Genomic DNA, 24,771 nt, shown 5'->3' with positions numbered 1-24,771 from the left:
AGATATTAACTTGTAAGAACATGTAATAACTTCAAAATGCAATGGGTATTTAATTTTAATGTGTGCCTTTAATATTAATGTAAAACATTTTTTGTACTTGTTCAATAGAAACTTATCTGGCCACTGGGTAGATAGCAATAAAACTAATGGTCCACAATGTGTTAATTATGATCTAGGTGTGGGTCTCTTGGTTCATCTTGATTGGGGTTCTCCAGGCCTAGTGAACTTGTGTGACATTTTCCTTCACCAGGTTGGGGAACTTTTCTGTCATTATTTCCTTAAACAGGTTTTCCGTTACTTGTTCACCCTTTTTCCCTTCTAGTATTCCTATAATGTGGGTGTTGTTACATTTCATGTTATTCCAGAGCTCCATTAAGCTATCTTAATGCTTTTTAATTATTTTTTCTATTTGCTGCTCTAATTGGGTATTTATTTCTACCTTGTCTTCCCAATCTGACTCGATCTTCAACCAATCTACTTTTAATACCTTACAATATGTTCTTGATATCAGATAAATCATTCTTTATTTCTGTCTGGTTCTTGTTCGTGGACTCTACTTCCTTTTTCAAACTGTTGTAATTTGCACTAAGTTCTTTAAGCATCTTTATAACCATTCCTTTGAACTCTATGTCTGATAGCTTACTCACCAGCATTTCACGTATTTATTTTTCTGGGGATTCCTTCTTTTCTCTCATTTGGCGGTTGTTTCTTTGTCTACCTATTTTAGCTGCATCTTTATACTTGCTTCTTTGTATCAGATAGGCTTGTTATGCCGCCCAGTATTTGTGTGCTGGCCTAATACAGAAAGTGTCTTGAGATGTCTAGTGGTGCAGGCTCTTTGTTCACCTGAGCTGGATGCTCTAGGAATGCTCTTTGTGTGTGTTATTTGGGCTCTTCTGTTGTAATTGGGATTTCATTATTGATATCCTATTCATGGGAAGGATTTCTCCTTCAACTTACTGCAACTGAGGCTCAACCCCTACGTCGTCGTGCCAGCTGTTATATGGGTGCTGACAAAACGGAATAAGACACAACAGGTCCAAAACAAAAACACCACAAATATCAAACTACTCAATGCAGTAACAACAGAAAAGACTACAAAGGAAAAAGAAGAGAAAAACAAGCAAAGAAAAAAAAAAGAATACTAAAAGGCACACAACCAAAGACTTAGAGGGGATATAAAGAAAAGGGGAGAAAGAAGAAGCCAAAAAGATGACTATATTGAAGGAAGAAGCTAAAAAAACTTGTACAGGAGAAAAAAGAGGAAACAAAAGAAGTGAATTAATAATGAGATTAAAACATAGTAAAAATGGGTATATTAAGATACAGATAGGAAAAGTAAAATGGAAAAGAAATGAAAACAAGAGAAAACAACAAAATAAGAATAATAATAACCATAAGAGCAGGCTGAAGTAGAATAGAATCAAAGGAAAGAAATTAGAGATATGCAATAATTAAAAAAAAGAAATAAAAGGGTCATAAAACAAGCAAGCAACAAAAAATCCAATCACACCCACCTCTCCCCCAAAATTCAATCATACACACTCCTAGCCATTGCACACGCCCTCCTTCAAGACAGCAAGATTTCCAAGCTAGAGCCACATCTGCCTGGGGAGTGCCTGTGGTGGTAGCAGGGGTTCTTTCTGCAAGAGAGCCTTTCTGCCTGTCTCAGAGACACCTGTGAGATCTGTTAAACACACACACACACGTCCAAACCCTTCCATCTCCTCGTACTTATTCATACTCTCTCTTACTCTAAAGTCAAGCCAGCCACCATGCCGAATATCCACATTGCCTCAACAAAAAAAGAAAAATTCTTAATAATAAGAATGGCCTGTCTCCTCATTATCTTTAGTATTTTTTTGTGAGATTTAAAATAATGTAAAATAAATGCTTGAAAACTCAAAGAATGAGGTGTAGTAAGTTGAGCTGAAGTATTCTAAGGTTAGTAAGAACTGTGTACAAAATGGTGAAAGTAGTAATTCATATTAGACTCTAATATTAGAATCAAGAATCCATTTCATGATCTTTAGGATAACTGCTCAAGAAACAATTAAAGATGTATAATTAATAAGGTAATGGGGAAAAGATTTAAAAAAATCCATAGAATTCTAAAATAGAGACGGACACACATAGGGAGAAAGGGACATAAAATAGATGGGACAAATAGAAAACAAAGAGTAGGACTGTAGTTATAAACTTACATATATCAGTAAGATTATGTAAAACATAAATAATCTAAATTCCCTAATAATTACTTTCAAATTGAATTAAAAATACCCAGGAGGTGTGATTCAGTAGTTGAGCATTGACTGAGAACCAAGAAGTCATGAACCTAATTTGTCTGGGTGCCAGGAAAGATATCACAAACTCCTTCATTTTTAACATATTAACTGTTCCTGCACCCACCTAAGTATGTGTCTATCATTTTACTTTTTATCCAATCCCAGGGGTTTCCCTGCTTTGCTTTCTCCCGCCTCTCTAATCTATCACCAATCGATTTCATGTAACCTACCTATGTCCCTTCCTTTGCAGTCTATAAATATAGATGAGAAGACACCATTCTATGGAGCATTATCCCAATCCGTTGAGATATTGCTTCCTGGCAATTGTCGACCATTTGGCTCAAGCTCACAAAAATTCTTAAATAAAAAAAAGAAGGTCACTTGATTAATTCCTGGTCAGGGTACATGCCTGAGTTGCAGGCTAGATTGATTCCTAATAGGGAGTCTATGTAGGGGACAGCCAATCGATGTTTCTCTCTCATCAATGTTTCTATCTATCCCTCTCCCTTCTTCTCTAATATCAATAAAAACGTGTTTTTTTTTAAAGAACATGTTCAGTTTAATAAATAAAACTAGCACCCACATAGCCACCACTCAGGTAAATACATTTGAAATTGTCAGCACTTCAGAAATCTGTATGCTTGTATCAAAATCTCCTCTAAAAATAGCATTTCTGATATTGATTTTGTTTTATTCCCTGGATACCTAAGTAATATGTATATTTCCCTGGCTATTTTTGAATTTCATTTGAATGAAATCATATTATTCTTTCATGTCTGTTTTTCAATTATGTTTTGTGGGAGAAACTTATACTGTTGCATGTGACTGCAGTTCTTTCATTTTTATAATATACAGAATCCCACTACATAACTTACTGCAATTTATTTTTCTTTTAGAATGTGATGGACATTTTTTCCTTCCAGCTCTTAACTATTATTGAAAATGCTGCTAATAAACATTAGTGTGTGTGTGTGTGTGTGTGTGTGTGTGTGTGTGTGTATCCTATTGCATATGTGTACATGTCCCTAACTAAGGTACATATCAAGTGATGGAACTGCTGGAATCCTATATAATAAAAGCCTAATATGCTAAGTGTCTGGTCATCTGATCAAAGAGTAACATGCTAATGATATGCTAAGGCTGCTCAACAGCTCACTATGATGTGCACTGATCACCAGGGGACAGTTGACCAGTCGACCAATCTCTATGACGTATCCTGACCACCAGAGGGTAGATACTCCAACTGGTAGGTTAGCTTGCTGCTGGAGTCTGGCCAATCAGGACTGAGTGAGACACAGCTGAAACCCTCCCATGGTCCCTCCCTGGCGGGCTAACTTCTTACATCCCTCCCCGGCCCCCAAGGGACCCCACAGGTGCACAAATTTGTGCACCGGGCCTCTAGTTTTCAGTATTTCTAGATAATGCTCCCCCCCTTAAAAATACTATACCAATTTACTCACCCAACAACAAACTCCTACATAATAAAAGCCTAATATACTTAGTGTCTGGTTGTCCATTCAACCAATCAAAGCATAATGTGCTAATAGCATGCTAAAGCTGCTCACCACTCGCTATGACGTGCACTGACCACTACAGGGGAGTCGCTCCAACCAGTAAGTTAGCTTGCTGCTGGGGTATACCTGATTGGGACTGAGTGAGACAGATGGGCTGGATACACCCTGCAGCCCTCCCGCGGTCCCTCCTCAGCTGGCAAACCTCCTGCGTCCCTCCCCAGCCCCAATCATGCACTGATGGCTCCCCTGGCCTGGCCTGCACCCTCTCACAATCTGGGAACCCTCGGGGAATGTCAGAGAGCTGGTTTCGGCCCGATCCCGCAGGCCAGGACGAGGGACCCCACTGGTGCATGAATTCATATACCGGGCGTCTAGTATTAAATAAAACCAATTCCTTTTATTTCAAAATCTCACCTATATCTGGTATTGTTAGATTTTAAAGTGTTTTACCTTTCCTCACCTGAAAGGAAATGGTATCAAAATATGTTTTCAATTTCTATTTCCCCAAATTACCAATGAAGAGAGCATCTTTCGTATGTTTACTGTCCATCTGGAATTCCTCTTTGTGAAGTAGATGTGTAAGACTTTTGTCCACTTTTCCTTGTGTATTATCTGGTTTTACTCATTGGTATGTTGAAGTTTTATATATATACTAGGGGCCCGGTGCACGAAATTCGTGCACTGGGTGTGTGTAGGGGGGGGAGTGTCCCTCAGCCCAGCCTGCCCCCTCTCACATACTGGGAGCCCTCAGGCGTTGACCCCCATCACCCTCCAATCGCAGGATCGGCCCCTTGCCCAGGCCTGACGCCTCTGGCCTGGGCAGGGGACCCTCATTTCCCCCCATCACTGGTTCTGCCCCCAGCCCAGGCCTGATGCCTCAGCCAGAGGCGTAGACCCCCATCACCCTCCGATCGCCTGATCGGCCCCTTGCCCAGGCCTGACGCCTCTGCCAGAGGTGTCAGGCTTGGACAGGGGACCCCCATCTCCCCCCGATCACTGGCTCTGGCCCCCGCCCAGGCCTGAGGCCTCTGGCCCCCGCCCAGGCCTGAGGCTTCTGGCCCAGGAATCATGCCTGGGCAGGGGACCCCCATCTCCCTCTGATTGCTTGCTCCACCCCCCGCCCAAGCCTGACGCCTCTGACCCAGGCTTCAGGCCTGGGCAAGGGGACCATCATATCCCCCCAATCCCTGGCTCCGCCCCCCACCCAGGCCTGATGCCTCGGCCAGAGGAGTTGACCCTCATCACCCTCCGATCACCAATCACCGGATCGGCCCCTTGACCAGGCCTGAGGCCTCCGGCAGAGGTGTCAGGCCTGGGCAGGGGACCCCCAGCTCCCCGTGGTTGCAGGCTCTGCCCCTGCTCAGGCCTAACACCTCTGGCCTAGGCGTCCGGCCTGGGCTGCGGGGACCTGCAGCTGCAGCGGCCCCGCGATCGTGGGCTCTGCTTTAGGCCCAGGCAAGGGACCCCTAGCTCCCGGGACTGCCAGCTTCGACCGTGCCCAGCTCCCATCGCTGGCTCCACCCCTACTTCCTGCTATCACTGGCCAGGGCGGCAAAGGCGCCTGATTCTCCGATCATGGCTGGGGGGCAGGGCAAAGGCGGCCCCAGGGCCGCCTTTGCCCTGCCCCCCAGCTCTTAGCCCCCCCCCTGGGTTTCCGATCACTGTCAGTGGCAGGGGGCTTCTTCCTGCTTTCCCTTTCGCCTCCCTGCATTGTGCCTACATATGCAAATTAACCGCCATCTTGTTGGCAGTTAATTTGCATATAGCCCTGATTAGCCAATGAAAAGGGTATCGTCGTACGCCAATTACCATTTTTCTCTTTTATTAGATAGGATATATATATATATAAATATATATATCTCTCCTGTATAATCCTATACAGGTTATATGTGCTATGAGTAGCATCTTTACTTGATGGCTTGTCTTCTCATTATTTTTATTGTGCCTTTTGAATAAAAGAAGTTTCTAATTTTAAAATGGTAAAATTGATAATTTACTTTTATGCGCCAAGGGTACTTGTGTCTTAAGAAATCTTATTTGAAGTTCATGAAGACATTCCTTTATATTTCACCCAACATGAATAGCAAATTAACAACACCATTTACTGAAAGACAATCATTTCCCAAATGCTCTGCCAAATAATTGCCATCACATAGATACATGTATATGATAGGTTTCTGGACTCTGCTGCACTACTCTACTTGGCAGTATCACATTATCCTATACTTACCAATATAACAATATCCTAATTACAGCAGTTTTGTAATGTTCTGACATCTGATGGCAATTCCTTCCATTTTGTTCTCTACTTAAAGGATATCTTGGCCTCTTAACCTATTGCATTTACATATACATTTTAGAATCAAATCAGCTTGTCAAGTTCCACAAAATTACATGCTGAAAAACTGATCGAAATGGTACTCTATAAATTAAACAGAAGTAAAAACATTTTATAATACTACGTTATCCAAACCATAAACACACTTTCTCCATTTTTTTCTTTAATATCTAAGTTTTGTCAATTTCTTCAGTCACTACATGTCTTATTAAATGTATTCCTAGGTACCTTATTTAGTTGGTGCTATTGGAATTCTTAAAAATTTCATTTACAATTGTTTATATCTGATATATAGTAACACAAATGATTACTTATACATTTGAATATGGCAATCTTGCTAAAATCTTATTAATCCTAATAATTTAACTGTAAATGCCTTTGGATTTCCTACATACATACACTGAATCATCCCAAAATAGTAATATGTAGGGTTCCTTCTTTTCAAATCCTTTATAATTTAAAAAATTTTTTGCATTGTTGCATTAGGCAAGATATCTGGTATAATGTTAGAAGTGGTGACAGCAAGCATTGCTTTATTTTGTATCCCAATGAAATATTCCCAATATTTCACCATCAGATTTGTCTTAGGGTTTTTGTAGATGCTCTTTTTCCTATATTTATTGTAAACTGATTATTCTTCTCTTGGCAAATTACATTAATTTTTTGTTTTTGAACCAGTATTCCTGGGACAAACTCAACTTCTATGGATTGCTGATCTTGGTTTACTAGTATCTTGTTTACAATACCTGCATTTATTTCATGGATAAAAGTGGACTATAATTTTCCATTTCTGTAAAATTATCACAGTAATACTAGATTTTCGTATCTAGTCTCATAAAATGAACTGAAGAATATTCCCTCTTTCTTATTATTTGGAATACAGTAAGTCCTCTTAAAATCATCAATAGCAAAAAAAACTATAACAAAACCAATTTTACAATAGGCTAACTGATATAAACAAGATTAAATTTTTACAGCATCTTGTTAAGACGATAAGGAAACGGTTAAATGAAATGCTGTTATTTAAGGATATGCTGTAGTTTAAAATTGATGGTGTTTCTTCCTTAAATACTATATAATGAAAAGGTAATATACAAATTAACCCTCACACCCTCACAAGATGGCTGCCTACGACCAGGCTGGCAGGGGGGTTAGTGAGGGACCACCAAACAACTGAATAAGCAGGCTGTGTGGGGCAAACAGGCTGGCAGGTTAGTGAGGGACAATGAAACAACTGAACAGCAGGCTGTGTGGGGCGATCAGGTTGGCATGAGGGTTAGTGAGGAATGTCCAAACGACTGAACAGCAGGCTGTATGGGGCAACCAGGCCAGCAGGGGGGTCGTGAGGGGCAACCAGGCTGGGTGGGGGGGGGGGGGAGGAGTTGGGGATGACCAGGCCGGCAGGGAGACAGTTGGGGGTGACAACGCAGGCAGGGGGGCAGGTAGGAGCAACCAGTCAGGCAGACAGGTGAGCGATTAGGAGCCAGCAGTCCAGGATTGTGAGAGGGATGTCTGACTGCCGGTCCAAACCAGCATTTGGACATCTCCAGAAGGGTCCTGGATTGGAGAGGGTGCAGGCTGGTCTGAGGGGTCCCCTCGCCCCTGCCCGTGCATGAATTTCATGCACTGGGCCTCTAGTGTGTTATAAAACTCAACCCTAAACTCATCCATCAGTGTCAAGTTACACATTTGTGTCACATATTCTCACACTTTCCAAGAGCTGAGAGTGCTGCCTAAAACAGTTTCATAAACTGTAGGTTCTTTACTCATTATGGTAGAGCTAAGGTGTATTTTTCATATGATAGATATAATCCATTGATAAATTTGACATACTAGTCAATAAATGCTATTTTTTAATGGTGTCTTGTCTTCATTTTTTCACTTATCAGCATTCTTCTTTTTTGTTACTTTATGAGGTTTAACACGTGTCAACAAATGGAAACCACAAAGACTCACTGAAATGTGACTCCTGCCTTCACTAACAAATAAGTGCCTTTTTCACAGCAGCTTCCTGGCTTTAAACTAAAATGTGGGCCTCAACATCATGGGGAATATTAGTTTTCCCCTCCAAAGAGTCAAATCTGCATGTTTATTGCCAAACATCAAGAATTTACTTCTAATAGTATAGATCAGTACTGTATGAATAGTTATTTGGAGCAAAGGGTGTGTTCTTCAAACAAAGGCCATCATTTAATTTGGTTATATAGTTTCCTCTTTTTAAAAGCTGAGGTATAATTTAACATATAAAAACAAAACCTTAGGACATTTTAAGGAATAAATGTCAAGTATAAACAGTAATATTATAAAGATCCAAACAGTTAAGAATCACTAGTGAAGAGAAAATAATTCATTAAAATGCACATTTGAAAATCCAGGCCAGAATCATTAATCATGTTTCTTTGTTAAACTAAAGTACTTCTCTCTGAGCCCAAATCTTTTAGGCTAGATTGAAGATTAGGTGTCTCATCCACTCTGTGACTCAATTATGCAAGTAATTTCACCTATTCACTCTAATTTGAAGTTATCATAATACTTTCAACATGTTTAATTTTAGGCACTTTTCCCTAGTCTTAGTCCTCTGTTTAATTCTTTTTAAACCACTGTTTCATAAGGCCTTGTCTTTTTCAAGTATTGCATTGGAAACTACTTAAGTGCTCCAGTTGATCATCCATTTACCACAGGAAACCTGACACCTAACCAAATGAAAATTTTACTTAGTACTGTTAAAACAATAAAAGCTTTGGAGAACCAATTCAATTCCTTCATAATAAAAATTTTTTTATATAAAATATGAAGCTTTAAGCTATTTTATGCTTAACTGACAAAAGGGTACATGTTTACAAACATATATTTAGATAAGTTTATGCATTTCTGTGGAAATGCCTACCTTTCAGAAACAGCCTCATCATGATCCTGTGACAAATCGATCTTTTCAATTGCTTTTTCTGAAGAGTTGGAAGGTCCAGAGTTCACAGGAGCCTTTCTTTCATCTAGACTATTAACTGGGTTCTTATCCAAATTCAGAGTCTCTGAATTTACAACCTGTTAATTGGGAAAGGTAAAGGCAGATGAGGGGAGGGTTAGGAATTGTCTTCTTCCACATAAAACTGATGACAGGTAAAATTAACTTAGAAACTATTCTCAAAATAGTCTCGCATACAGATGGCAAAACATATATTAAATTATATGTATTTCAATAGCTAATGATAATGACTGCTGTTTTTGTAAAAATGAATTTTAAAAAATACTTCAAAGAAATAAAAATAATGATAGTACAACTTAACTTCCCAGCTTAAATGGAAGGAAGGAAAAACAAACATCTAGGTCAGCGATTTTTAACTGGTGTACCAATAAGAATTTTTAAAACATGCTAAGTATACTTCACTATTTAGTCAGGAGCACTGATTAAATTTCAACTTGCTCTTCTAGTCACTGGGGTTTATTTTAAACTTGGAACTGTAACCTTGCCCATGATTTGGTTGAGAATTTTCAGTATTTAAAAATATCTGTATACACTGGGGCCTTGACTTACGAGTTTAATTCGTTCAGTGACGGAGCTTGTAACTCAAATTACTCGTATGTCAAATCTTAAAGTGAACGAGTGAGACATGTGATGCTGGGCTGATGTTGTGGCGTTCACTGTGACGTTCGCTGCGCCAACTAGCAGTGGGGTATCTGAAGCTGGCTTGTAACCCAAATTTTAGCTCGCAACTCAAAGCAAAAAATCGGCAGAGAGACGGCTTGTATCTAGAAAAACTCGTTAGTTGGGACACTCGTAAGTCAAGGCCCCACTGTATATTAATCAATACAAAAGGATAAATTGCATAACTAACGGGCTTACTGATGGATAACATGAACAAAAATACAGGTACACAAAGAATTCTGAAATGTTATATTACATGTACAGATTTTATATGCAGAAATAGGTTCAAACATTAGAAATAGCAAAAAAATATTGGTATCCTTTTAATTCCAGGACAAGGCGGCACAGACTCACTTTTCTCTTCCCTGTACAATTAAATGCCTTGGAAGTATTTTAAGAGATAATCATAAAATGACCCTAAAAGGTGGAAAGAAGAGGGCAGATTGAGGATTAACACCAAAATGAGTTCGCGGAGTTTTCTTTTTATTATCTATTAGAGGCCCGATGCACGAATATTAGTGTAAGAGTAGGCCTTCCTTCCCCAGACTACCGGCATCGGCTTTCCTCTGGCACCTGGGACCCAAGCATCCCTCCTCTGGCTACCGGCAGGCAACCAGGACCCGGGCTTCCCTCCTTCGGCTGGCCGCAGGGACCCGGGACCAGGGCCGGCTTCCCTCCCTCTGGCCAGCTGCAGGTACCCGGAACCCGGGCCAGCTTTGCCCTGGCTGGCCACAGGCACCCAGGACCCTGGGTGGCTTCGCCCAGGCCCCAGCTTTGTCAGGAAGGATGTCCAGTCTATCTGGTCTAATTAGCATATTACCCTTTTGCTAGTAAAGATTATTAGTATAGATATATTCTGCACTGGGTGCCAGAAAAGCCAGGGACCTGTCCTTCTCCCCAAACCTACAGCAAGGTTGGCTAGTCTCCCACTCCATACCTGCAGAATCAGCCAGAACCACTGCAGCAACAGTGTCAGCTGTGTTCCTACCTGACACCTGGGGCAGGAGTGACCCTCAGTAGCTGCAGTAGCAATGTTAGCAAAAGCCAGCCAGGAACCAATCCCCAGCACTCCACACCTGGAAGAGCAGTGGGCCAAATCCACTGCAGTTAGTGGGGGTAGACTACCGAAGGTTCAACAGTGCCCCTGCTCCACATCTGGAGCAGCTTCAGGACCAATCTACTGCAGTGGCAGTGATCACAGGTCACCATTTCTGGAACTTCCCACCCAAGATCACTGAGGAGTCCAGCAGCATCTGCAGGTATTGAACAGAAGATCCAGTGGAGGCAGAAAAATAAATCCAACCAGAAGAGCATTGCAAGGACTTTGCAAAGAAAACTGTCATTGAACTAGAACTCACACAGAATCCAGGACCTACACACTAAATCTAAATAAGGTTAACTGCCTGCTGAAAGAGTTAAATGCCTACTCTCTTTAAAGAGCTCTCTGCATGACCGAATACTCTGACATTTTAATCTTTGCAAGGCACTACACCAAAGGCCTGTTCTGATACATCATTGGTTTTCTCTCCAGACCATGCTTTCTGGTAGAAAACTTCCTAAGTTTAGGGTCTTTTACAATCTGGATAGGCTCAGAATTTTCCAAATTAAGTCCGCCTGGTTTCTTTTTTCTAAACAGTTCCTTCTTCAACGTATCTCTTCCCTCTCACATCTATATATATAAAAGCCTAAGCGACTATCACAACCAAACGGAAGACCAAACAGGCTGTGTGGGGCGACCAGGCCGGCAGGGGGGTCAGGGAGGGGCGCCCAAACAACTGAGCAGCAGGCTGCATGGGGCAACCAGGACGGCAGGGTGGTCATTAAGGGGCACCCAAACGACCAAGCAGCAGGCTGCGACCAGGCCAACAGAGGGGTCAGTGAAGGGCGACCAGACCAGTGGGTGTGGGGGGAAGTTAGGGGTAACCAGGCTGGCGGGGTGGGGCAGTTGGGGGTGACAGGCCAGCATGGGGGGCAATTAGGGGCGATCAGGCAGGCTGGCATGTTAGCTGTTAGGAGCCGATGGTCCCAGATTTTGAGAGGGATGTCTGACTGCCGGTTTACGCCCGATCCTGAGGAGTGAGACATCCCCCAAGGGGTCCTGGATTGGAGAGGGTGCAGGCTGGGCTGAGGTGGGGCTCCCCTTCCCCGTGCACCAGGCCTCTAGTTTTACTATAAAAAGCAAGACACCAAGCCAAACCTTCCACACGTTGCTAAAAAATCTTGTTAGCCTAATAAAAATCCAAGTTCATCACTTACAAATTCTGTTTTCCAATCACTGTAGGACATACAATTCAGCTAAGCTTCCTGCCACTATGTAGCAAGATTCCACTGTCCCCCTTTCCTTTAGAATCCTCACCAACTGTGATTTTAAGTATCCATATTTCTTCCCAAGTTTTTTCATAAAGACTTAGATATTCTCTATGACTATATATATGGTTTTCTCTAAGGTGCTCATTTCCTTTAGAAGCTCCCCTTGCAATCTTTAACATCTACATTTCTACTGAGTATGTGTTCAAAAAATCATATTCCTCAATATTATTCAAGCTTTTTATCCAGTATCGCATTCTAAATCAACTTCCACATTTTCAGCTATTTGTTAGAGCAGCATCCCACATGCTCTGGTAGCACATTCTGTATTAGTTTACTGAGGCTACTATATAACAAATTACCACACTGGGTAGTCTAAAACAACAAAAACTTATTCCATCACAGTTCTGGAGGCCAGAAATTTGAAATCAGTTTCACTAAGGAAAGATCAAGTTGTTTGTAGGGCTGCATCCCTTCTGGAAACTTTAAGGGACAATCTGTTTCCTTTTTCCCAGATTGCAGAAATTGTCAGCATTCCTTGGCTCATACCCCCCCTTCCTCCATTTTCAGTGCGATCATTCCAACCTCTGCTTCCACTTTCCCATCTCTTTTCTGCTGTGACCTTCTTGACTCTTTTATATAAGGACACTATGAATACTGAGACCTCCAGATAATCTCAACATATAAAGTAAGATCCATCTACCATATAAAGTAAGATATTCACAGATTCTGAGGATCAGTCAAGGGCATCTTTTCAGAACCATTATTCACCAATATCAATCACCTTGACACAATTAACACAGAAGTGACATTTATAGAACACTAGAGGCCCGGTGCATGAAATTTGTGCATGTGGGGGTGGGGGTCCCTCATCCTGGCCTGCATATTCGCCAATTTGGGATCCCTCTTGTAATCCAGAACCACTAGGCCCTAAGCGCTCACCTGCCTGCCTAACCAATGCCCCTAACTGCTCTCCCCTCCTGGCCTAATCCCCTTAACTGCCTAACTGCTGTCCCCTGCTGGCCTGATCCTCCTATCTGCTCTCCCTGCCTTGTCTGATCCCCCTAACTGCCTATCTGCTCTCCCCTCCTGGCATAAACCCCCTCACTGCCCATGTGCTCTCCTTTCCTCTCCATGCCTTCAGACCCCAGCGCAGGAGTGCTGAGAGCTCTCCACTGCGGCCCCGCCCCTGTCCTGACGCCCCCTCGCTAGGCCGGGCGGACTGTGGGTCTGGGCGTGCCTTCATGGGGGGGCTGCCCCTGGCGGCAGCCTCATGTCCTGCTGGCACAAGTCCCCGCTCCCATCCCCGCCCACCAGCACCTGTGCACATGCATCTTGTTTAACAGTCATGACTGGGATACCCTTAGGACCAATTAGCATATTACTTCTTTATATATATAGATTACACCCAACATTATTTTCAAATATACATGGAATATTCACCAAGGGAAGGTATATCTTGGCCTAAAAAATAAGTGTCAATTAACTGCCAAGATTAAAATTTTACAAAGTATGTTCTCTAACATAAATGAAATTAGGTATCTGTAAAAATAATAGACCTAGAAAAGTACCAAATATATGGAAATTAAACACACACACTTCTAAATAAGCCATGAGTCAAAGAACAATACCATAAGGAAAAATAGAAATTATTCTGAACTGATAGAAAACAAAAATACAATATACCAAATATGATATTATAATCTCTGCACTGAGAAGATGCTTAAAAGGTGTTAAGAAAAAGCAGTGCTTAGAAGGAAATATATAGCTTTAAATATTTTCCAGTATCAAAGAAGGTTAAACATTAATGTTGTTTTCTCTTAAGAAGTTGGAAAAAGAAGAGCAAATTATATCACAAAGTAAGAGGAAAAAAATAATAAAAAACAGAAAAGATACAAGTGATAGAGAATTGATAAGTTTTTAATTCTAGCAAGACTGATTAAGGTAAAAACATAGTTTACCAGTATCAGAAATGAAGTAAGTGTATATCATTACAGCCCTAACTGGTTTGGCTCAGTGGATAGAGCGTCAGCCTGCGGACTGAAGGGTCCCAGGTTCCACTCCAGTCAAGGGCATGTACCTTGTTTGTGGGCACATCCCCAGTAGGGGGTATGCAAGAGGCAGCTGATCCATGTTTCTCTCACTGACGTTTCTAACTCTCTATCCCACTCCCTTCCTCTCTGTAAAAAATCAATAAAATATATTTTTTTAAAAAGAGTATATTACAGCTCTACAAATATTAAGGATAAGTGAATTTAATTTTATCAATAATTTTATGTTAACAAATTCAACAAGTTTTAAGTCTTAGTTAAACTATAGGAACGTTGAATAAAACTTGATATCATACTTAATAATGATATTATTTATTGATAAAATTAAATTCCTTACAATTTACCTTACAATATCCATAAAATTAAATCATGACAATGACTGACAAACACTAATGTGAACAATGGCCTTGCATTTCCTTGGAAAGTCTGGGTTAAGTCAGGTTTGTACGTTGTTGTTTTTAATTTTAGGCATGATTCCAGGTTCTCATCAATAAGACGACTTCTCAATTTACTCTTGATAAGGTTCATGCTTGAAAATGATTGTTCACATAAATATGTAGACCCGAATAAGGAAAGAACAGCAAATGCTAGTTTTTTCAGTTGATTATATGAGTCAGGAATACTATTCCAGGTGTTAAAAATCAACATATCTTCTTTCTCCAGGTCTTTCAAAGCAGACCACTTGTGCTGTGAAATAAGTTCACATTTGTTTTTCTCCAATATTTCTGTATCAGCATAAAGACGTTCAAATTTCGAGCTCCACAGTTCTTTGTTTTTTAAATCCAGCAATTGCATTTCAAAGTTGCCAATGTCAATATTAAAGGGAGAAAAATTTAATTCTGTTACAGTAGCATTGAGAGTTTTTTTTAACAAAGGCTAACGTCACTTTGCTGTTTCTGAGTTCCTGAAACCTGTTGAGAAAAGCTTCCCTCATATTTAAAAGTGTTGTTTTGAAATAGCAAATGTCAATATCAGAATTATTTTCTTGGCGATGTTTCAACAGGCTTGGAAAGTGAATCAAAGTTTCTTTTTCAAAATCTTGAGCAAAAAGAGATAATTTGTTTTCAAATGAAATAACTTCTTCTAACATCGAAAAAATTGTTTCCTTTTCCCTGTAGTTTACGATTAAGCTGATTTAGATGAAAAGTAACGTCTACCATGAAATAAAATTTTTGGATCCACTGATCGTTCATTAGTTCTGGATAGTGAACACCCTTCTCAAGGAGAAATGCTTTAATTTCTGTTAATAAGGAAGCGAAATATTTGAAAACATTTCCTCTTGATAACCAACGTACCTTGTTATGCAGCAGAAGATCTGCGTACTCATTCTCCACTTCAAATAAAAATTCTCTGAAGTTTCAATCACACTGTACGTGCATGCCCACACGTGGTATTTTGTGTTAGAGCAGTGATGGGGAACCTTTTGAGCTTGGCATGTCAGCATTTTGAAAAACCCTAACTCTGGTGCCGTGTCACATATAGAAATTTTTTGATATTTGCAACCAGAGTAAAACAAAGACTTATATTTCTGATATTTATTTTATATATTTAAATGCCATTTAACAAAGAAAAATCAACCAAAAATATGAGTTCGCGTGTCACCTCTGACACACGTTGTCATAGGTTCGCCATCACTGTGTTAGAGCCACACTCAAAGGACGGAAGAGCCGCATGTGGCTCACAAGCCGCGGTTTGCCGACCACTGGTCTAGGCAATCACAAATCAACTCTCTACTCATTTTATGAAAGTAATACAAGTGGCATTTATTTTTGGCTTCCCCAGAGATAAAGTCACAGAAACATTCTAAGTATCAACATATTGTTTTTTAATCTTTTTGTCTTAGTTTGGAAACATCTTCATTTCTTATTAAAACTCCTATATGACCCTGGCCAGTTTGGTTCAGTGTATAGAGAGCTGGCCTGCGGACTAAGGGGTTCAGGGTTCGATTCCAGTCAGGGGCATATGCCCAGGTTGCGGGCTCGATCCCCAGTAAGGGGTGTGCAGGAGGCAGCCAATCAATGATTCCCTCTCATCATTGATGTTTCTCTCTCTCTCTTCCTCTCCCTTCCTCTCTGAATCAATAAAAATATATTTAAAAAAACAAACAAAAAACTCCTATTTGTTTATACCAACCTTAAAGGATGTATTACTGGATGTCATGTTTGGTTCCAAACAATTCCTTTTAGATAACAATACTTTTCTAATACGTCTATGAAGTTGTGCTATTTTTGCCTAGAAGAAAAAGAGAAAAACAAATAAATATAAAATCAGAGTACTAAAAAACATATCATATAGCTATGGAGTGAAAACTATTTGCCAAAGTACTTTTCTTAGACTTATTTACCCACCCAAATAAGTGAGAAATTCTTAGACAAGCCAAATATTTAAATCACATCTGAAGCATCCTCTGACTGATGAATGGATAAAAGATGTGGTACATATACAATGGAATACTACTCAGTTTATAAAAAAAGGAAATAAAAAAAAGGAAATAATTGCTACTTGTGACATGGATGAACTTAGTGAAGTGAGTCGACAGAAAAGGGCAAAATGGTATTTTACTCAAAAATATAAAACAAACTCTTAGCAACAGATTGGTGGTTATGAGAAGGGAAGTGGGGTTGGAGAGGGTGAAATGAGTAAAAGGGGTCAAACGTATAATGATGGATGAGAACTAGATTTTTGGGGGTAAGGATGCTATAATGTATAGATACTGGATTACATACTATTGTACACCTGAAACTTATATAATGTTATAAGCCAATGTGAACTCAATTAAAAACATCATATTTGATGCTGGTATAATATTCTAGAATGGAAAATAAAAATACCAAACTTCAAATTAGTCCATAATAAAATTAATGTTGGTAGAAACACCAATCAGCAAGTGAGTGTATACTGAAGATTGAAAGAAAAAAAAACCCCTGAAACTGGTTCCACAAGCTCTAATACAGACTATCTAGGGTACCCCCAAAAATGTATACACACTTTAACAGCTGCTCTAGATTCTATTACATTTTGAAAATGAAATGTATTTTTAATAAACACTGCCGTTATAGTGTGTATACATTTTTTGGGGACACCCTGTATTTTGAATTAAAAGAAATTGCCTATGTACTTAAGCCTGTCAATATCAGAATAGCTTCTATTTCTAAAAGTACATGACAAGGGCCAATACTGCTAAGATATAATGAATTCTTAACCTATGGAAATCTCGTACATCAGGTTTGTAGCCAGAGATCATATTTGGATCTGCCTATATTGTTTTCCTTCCCTAACATATAAAACATCACCAAATTCTACTTTTTAAAAGGACTCAAATGAAATCAAGTGAAATTAGAAACTTACGAAGAGTTCATCAGCTATTGCTTCATGTTTATTCCTGCACTGTGTCTTCCCAATGCGTTCAGTCAATTCTCTCAGTTTGTTATCAAATAATTTGTAATGTATACTACAGATCTCCTGTTGAATCAAATGTTTGACCTAGAATTTTAAAAACCAAAATACCCCGTTTCAAATTTAAAAGCAATTTTTTTTACTTCTTAAAAAGCTTTGCTCTTCTCTGTAACCAATAAAGTATACTTTATATTATTATGTTTACATTTATATTTATAGACCAGTAAGTTTTTTAAAGGTTGAGCATCAAATTCAATAGAACATACAACTTAAACCTACTATTCCATAAAAAGGAACTCCACTTATCTGAAAATCAGAGCCCAATGAAAATGGCTGGTTGGTCTGTAGTAGAGATGGAGCAGGTTATGAAAGTTTGATCCTTGACCCTGCCATGAACAGTCATATGTAGTTATTTGCTCAATGTGTATGGTCATATATGCAACTTTTATAACAGAGTTGGGTAGTCTCTCTTAATAACAAAACCTGCATTAATACATTTAACGTATTTAATAGTAATATTTACAACTTTACCCTAATATCTTGTTCTTGGTGCTCAAAATTGGAACTTAAAAGTTTGTATGCTAAACTCTTTTATACTGATATCACCTAGATGTAATTCAATATTTTTTTTTAATTATTTCTAAGGCTTTTCCTTCTCATTTTCAATTGTTCTTACTCTTCAACACTATTTTCTACTTGATTTCTTCTGTAATGCTTCATTAATATTTCTTCAAAAGCTTTTCAACATTATTAGATATGATTGTCATTAATATTTTCACAACTTTTAAATATTTGATTAAATAAATAAGTGCTTAAAATAGGTGTTATGTAAAATGCTCAGAAACACATACCAATACTATTTTTACTGACAGCCAATACCTGTCACTCATGTGGTTATTATGGATTACTGCATGCTTGCAAGTTCACTGGCTGGGGTCAATAAGTGAAGTTCATAACCTTGGAGAAATATCTCAGTGTTCTGAATATGGGAATAACATTTTGCTAACAGGCAAATGCCACAGTGTTTGTCAAACTTCCTGGTGAGGAAGAATTACATGGGATACTGATTAAAAGTCACAAATTCTTGCCCTGGCTGGATGGCTTAGTCAATTGGTTAGAGCGTTCTCCCATACACTAAAAAAAGGTTGTGGGTTTGATTCCTAGTCAAAGCACATATCTACATTGGTTGATCTATGATTTGATTCCCAGTTGGGACACTTATAGGAGGCAAGTGAGCAATGTTTCTCTCTCACTTCGATGTTACTCTCTCTCAAAAATCAATGAGAAACATATTCTCAGGATTAAAAAGTCACAAATTCCCAGGCTCTCCCCTGGATTTACCAAATAGAATTACTTGGAAAGGGGGCTGTTAGTTTGAGAAAAGAGTAGCCTAAAAGAACAGTCTTCAACTATTAGTGAGCTTAAAAAACCATAATTTAGCCCCAGTTGGTTTGGCTCAGTGGATAGAGCATTGGCCTATGGACCAAAGGATCCTGGGTTCGATTCTGTCAAGGGCACGTACCTCGGTTGTAGGCTCCTTCCTAGCCCGGGCCCTGGTCAGGGCTCGAGCAGGAGGCAACCAATTGATGTGTTCCATACACATTGATGTCTCTCTCTGTCTTTCCCTCTCTCTTCCACTCCCTAAAAATCAATGGAAAAATATCCTTGGATGAGGATTAACAACAACAATAAAAAAAATTTTTTAAAAAAAGAAACCACAATCTAAACAAGTATTCCTGGTGATTCAGATGGAAGCAGACTCTGATAACTTGATTATTTTGGACTAAATATCACCAACTGGTAGATTCCTCTTAGATTGGACATTTGTTCTCATTTAGTGGTGTTGTTCCTCATATAGAGGACAGACACAATAACCTCTAACAAATACCTTATGAATGTCTTCTGCCAATGGTACTGTGTTAAAATTATAAAATCAGATGGAAGTCCTAGATACAATTTTCAGATTGCAGACAAAGTAAAGATTGGACAAAGACTGGCAACTGTATCTCCAATGTGCCTCAACTATCTAAGATGGTGGATGGAGTGACTAACTTGGATTTTAGAAGAAAAACTCCTCTACTTCAATAATTTAATTGGCACCAATTAAGCCAAAATCCTTATGAAACCTCAAAAGAAGAGTCAGCAGCCCCAGAATTCTCTCATAGGAAAGAACAATTATGAACGGGAGACCCTAGTCCACTGGGATTCAAGGAAGAAAAACAGATGTGGTTTAGAAAGTTTACTGTTTGAACAGGAATCAAAACATCAAGTGAGAGTAAGCTAGCTCAGCTATTTAGAGGTAGGTAAAAAGATAGGAATTAGCTAAAACCCGAGTTGTCTTTAGGGAATGTGCAATAAACTTCCGGGTGGGGGGGTAGATGAGAAGATAAAATAGACTGCATTCCCTAAATGTCATTGGGAAGGACTATTTTCTGTGTCAGCTTGGATCAACTATTTTGTGAAGTAGATAAGAGTGAAGGAAAACCCTGATTTTTCCATGCCAGTGAAATTAAAACGTTCAAACATTAAATTTCGTCTTTATATATCCATATCAGACCTTATTTCTGAATTCAGTTACTAATCACTGGGAATAAGACACAGCTATGGGGGTGGGGGGGGGTAGGAGGGCAGGATACAGAAAAAAAACAAAGACACAGCTATAATATTTTTCAACATTTTCTTAAATTGCATCCATGGTTACCATAATTCTGTTACCCTTTTCCTGCAAACAATTGAACATTTACATATTTTTTATTAGTGTCTCTTTTGGTCTTCCTGGAAGAAAACAAGAGATAGAAAGGGAAAAACTGTTGACTCATCTATTAAGCTGGTTCAGCATTCATCTTTCAAAATGGCTTCCAGGTATTGTATGAAACTACATAATTGTAATGGCCTGTTTTTAAAAACCAGTAGTGTTTTTGTTTTGGATACAGTAAGCAGAATAGTTTGAATTAGGACATTTTTGTTCCATTACAGCTGACAGGCATTCATTTACTACTTAATGTATTTTAGTTGTGGCATTCTAATGGTAAATACAGTAAAATTACAAAATATGGTAATCAAAACAGGACCTACTAAAACTGAAGCTCCTTAAACTCAGTTGATCAGACATGTATGGAAACTGTAATACAATGAGATGAAATTGGGAAAAAATGAAAGCAAAACATGTGTTTAATGATACTATAAAGCAAAATGTCAGATAATACAGCATACCTACGAAAACTTAGAAATTAGGGCAAGTAAACCTAAATGTAACAGGACTATGCAATGAACTTTAGGTTGTCTGAAATAGTGAGCAATTGTGATAATTTCTACAAATAGCTACAAATACAGACCAAAGAACCTCATTACCAGTACAAAATAGATTTTTCAGTAAAGCTCAAGTCCCTGGGGTATATGACTCACAAAGAGATTTGAATGCAATAATTACTGAAAATCCCATACTCTCTCTACCAGAGCACTCTATCTAGGGTGACTCTGCATAGGATCATTCTCAAGTAAATAGAGATATCTTGGTAATGTAAATAATTATCTTCCCCTAATACCTCCATCTGCTAATTCATTTTTCATATACCAGCTTTGCATCAAGTGAAAGTCATCTGTACTAAGTCATTGTGGAGATCAAGTAACTTTTACCATTTTTTAAAATCCTCACCCGAGGATACTTTTCCCATAGATTTTTTAGAGAGAGTGGGAGGGAGGGAGGGAGGGAGGGAGGGAGGGAGACAGATAGACATCTCCCGCTCAACTGGGTTGGGAATCAAACCTGTGACCCTTGGGCTAATTCTCTTTACCACTGAGCAAAACCTGCCAGGGCAACTATTCCTTTTTTTAAAAAATATATTTTTATTGATTTTAGAGAGAATGGGAGAGAGAAAGGGAGGGAAGGAGAAAGGGAGAGAAACATCAATGTAAGAGAGAAACATTGACTGGCTGCCTCCCTTAAGCATCCTTAGCGAGGATCAAACCTGAAATCTGGGAATGAGCCTAGAATGGGAATCTAACCAGTGACCTTTTGGTGTACAGGATGACACTCATCCAACTAGCCAGGACAACTTTTACCATATTTTACTAATCAAAAGTAGAAGTTTCTGAAGCAAATATTTAAGACCCAATATTTTACCTGTTCCAGAAATGCTGTTTGCTTTTCCAGAGCTACACAAAAATTTTCATTAATTTGCTCTGAAGTTTTCAGGCGCTTAACATTTTCTTTGTTTTCTGAAAACATCCTCTTCTTATGATTATGGCCTTGAGGAAATGGAAAGATCAGAGATAAAAATACTCCTTCTAATGAAGGAAACAGGGCTATTCTCTAATTTCTAGACCTTCTCAGCAAATGGAAAAACTAAAATGTAGCAATTGACAGCATTTTTTAAGAAAATGCAATTGTATAAAAAACTGCAACAATCTAATTTATTTTTAAAAATGAGTATCGTAGGTAGGGTTGTGGCCTCAGATGCATTTCCCCTTCAATCCTACTTAATATACATTTAATATCTAGTTAATACTAAAAAAATGGAATAAATTATAGCATTTAATTTTCTACTTAGTTACTTAAGTAGTTACAATATTTCTATAAACAGTTACTTAGGTAGTCCTACATATTTTTAATAGGTGATCCTATTTTTAAGCAATTTTAAATTCATCTTGTTAAATGATCACTCTGAAGCCTAGACAAAATTTATCCTATAAACTCAGCTTTTCCTTATATTTCCTTAAGCTACACAAACATCCTACTTTGAGTGAAATATACTTTAGCTATTTTAATGATTTTCTGACCCTAGAACTTCATTGGTTAATTATTTAATGCATTTCTCTCTCTCTACACACACACACACACACACACACACACACACACACACACACACAAAGTATGTATGTATATGTGCATATACTTGGCACATTTCTCTCTCACTCTACACCAGTGATGGCGAACCTATGACACGCGTGTCAGAGGTGACATGCAAACTCATTTTTTTGGTTGATTTTTCTTTATTAAATGGCATTTAAATATATAAAATAAATATCAAAAATATAAATCTTTGTTTTACTATGGTTGCAAATATCAAAAAATTTCTATATGTGACACAGCACCAGAGTTAAGTTAGGGTTTTTCAAAATGCTGCCACGCCGAGCACAAAAGGTTCGCTATCACTGCTCTACACACACACACACACACACACACACACACACACACACACACACACGTATGTATATGCGCATATACTTGGCACATGATTTACAGGTCAATTCTATGGAAAAAAAAATGAGTTCACCAACAATTTAAAAATCCACTCTCTCTTTCAACTAGTCTCCTAATCTAATAAATAAAACTTCAAAATAAGAAAATGTGTAGATGAAATAAACCAAGCAAATGCTATAAACCACCTTTTGGTTTTTTGTGCTCTCAAGAAAAAGTGACTGATTTCTTGACAGAAGTTACTGCCTTTGGATATAGAGGGTACTATTTCCCCTCCCCACCAAGAATAGTTCAGAAACAAGATCCTCTGAAATATTTGTCATTGTTTACCTTTTCCCTGTCTATACAGGGTGTGACTAAAATAGGTTTATAGTTCCGAGTGCACAAAATAGCTTATTCCTGTATAATTACTTATTAATTATGGTATTATTTTCCAAACAACTATACTTTTGCCCCATGGGGTATGTACTCTACTGTTTCTATATCTGAGACTATAAAACCCACCAAAAGACAGTGATTATTTTGATTTCCCCAGAAGACATACAAGTATACACTTACTGTTATTACTATCTGTGTCAACTGATGACAGCCATGTTGATTCTGTATTTTCACCATTTGAAATGATAGAATGATAGGTTCTATAGGAGTCTTCACTTTTCAAACTGTCAGCAGTACAGTTACTATAAATGACTGAATTTACTGCCGTAGGTATTTTAGCAAAAGGCACAAAATGGTTGTCTGAACTTGAAATCAAAATGTCATTTTGCCTTTTATCATGCGATGCAGAATTGGAGTTTGTTTCTAAATGGGAAACTATCTTGTCAATTCTTTTATCCAAAGTATTGATTACTGTAGAATTTGACATTTGAACTATACTACTCCATACACTGTGTTCGTTACTAATGGATTTCAGATTACAATCCTCTTCCTGTTGTTCAAAACAGGATCTTATTACATTTGCCTTGTTACAGTTTTCAGAAGTGTTTTGTGAATCTTTTGCCTCTTGTGTAGACAGATTCCTGGGAGATGCTATTGGTTCACTTGGCTTTTGGTAAGGGCATACAACTTGTTCTTCAGTGGACTGCGATCTTGTTTCCAAATCAATTTCTAGTGGTTTTATTGAATTCTGAGAAGATACTTTACTTTTTTGTGAGCACGCTGAATTTTTATTAGAGTCCAATGAGGAAACATCATTTTCAGAATCTCTACATTTGTTATTTATGACAACACTTGAATTCTGATTATCACTTGACACATTATTCCCAATTGCTGCTGTTTTCAGTGCTTCAACATTCTTTGACTTATGGAGGATCTCTATTTGTTTCCGGCAACTGGCAGGCATTGTTTTTTTGGCTTTTAATATCTTCCGTTTACTTCTATCTGGACTTGCCATCTTTCATATCCTAGAATTTAAGATACCATATTTAAAAGCATTTCTCCAGCAGACAAAAGCTAACATCTATTTACAATATTAAAACAATGTTGAGACTATCTCTTCATTTAGTTATTTTTATTGAAAATCCACATTTACTAAAATGTACAAATAATTTCAATTCCTTTCTATAAATTTAAACTGTATAAATTCAAAATTTATAGTGCTAGTAAGCCTCTACTTGTTACTAAACCTGATTATTTACCTGGCCACTTTTTATATCACTTTACTGCTATAACCATTAACTTCTGGTTTAAATAATCTAAGCAGGCCATACATTAGATAATCTAAGATTAAGTTGCAATTGTTCATAAACACAGAAAACAATGTTTTACATAGAACATTCCATTTTCGACACACAGTGGCACTTTTTAAAAGCTTTCCTAACATTCAAATTTTCAAAATAAATGGTACTGCAGGAGTAATTCCCAATAGGCATGAATATGAAATGAGCACTAAGATACACAGCATGATGCCAGTTATAATAAGAAAGCCAATTTAGGTTTTATAATACTTAAATATTTTTTAAAATATATTTCTTTATTGATTCAGAGAGGAAGGGAGAAGGAGAGAGACAGAAACACCAATGATGAGAGAGAATCACT

At 38.4% G+C, this 24,771-nt stretch overlaps 1 protein-coding gene across 2 annotated transcripts in view; it reads right to left on the bottom strand.

The window, feature by feature from the left end:
• ATF7IP2 (activating transcription factor 7 interacting protein 2) overlaps window positions 1-24,771 on the bottom strand; it is a 106,261-nt gene that overhangs the window by 25,241 nt on the left and 56,249 nt on the right. The window contains exons 2-6 of one of the 2 annotated variants that reach the window (XM_059693147.1): window positions 23,293-24,127; window positions 21,658-21,782; window positions 17,487-17,621; window positions 16,272-16,370; window positions 9,025-9,179 (exon numbers count right to left, since the gene is read on the bottom strand). In XM_059693147.1, the coding sequence (XP_059549130.1) occupies window positions 9,025-9,179; window positions 16,272-16,370; window positions 17,487-17,621; window positions 21,658-21,782; window positions 23,293-24,127 (1,349 nt within the window). Of the gene's footprint in view, window positions 1-9,024; window positions 9,180-16,271; window positions 16,371-17,486; window positions 17,622-21,657; window positions 21,783-23,292; window positions 24,138-24,771 lie in introns of both variants that reach the window. The other variant, XM_059693148.1, reaches the window with a different exon arrangement.

Source organism: Myotis daubentonii, chromosome 4 (genome assembly GCF_963259705.1).
Source record: "Myotis daubentonii chromosome 4, mMyoDau2.1, whole genome shotgun sequence".
NCBI classification, from domain to species: Eukaryota; Metazoa; Chordata; class Mammalia; order Chiroptera; family Vespertilionidae; genus Myotis; species Myotis daubentonii.
The sequence above is the reverse complement of the archived record's forward strand: the minus strand, read 5'-3'. Positions and strand labels throughout refer to the sequence as shown.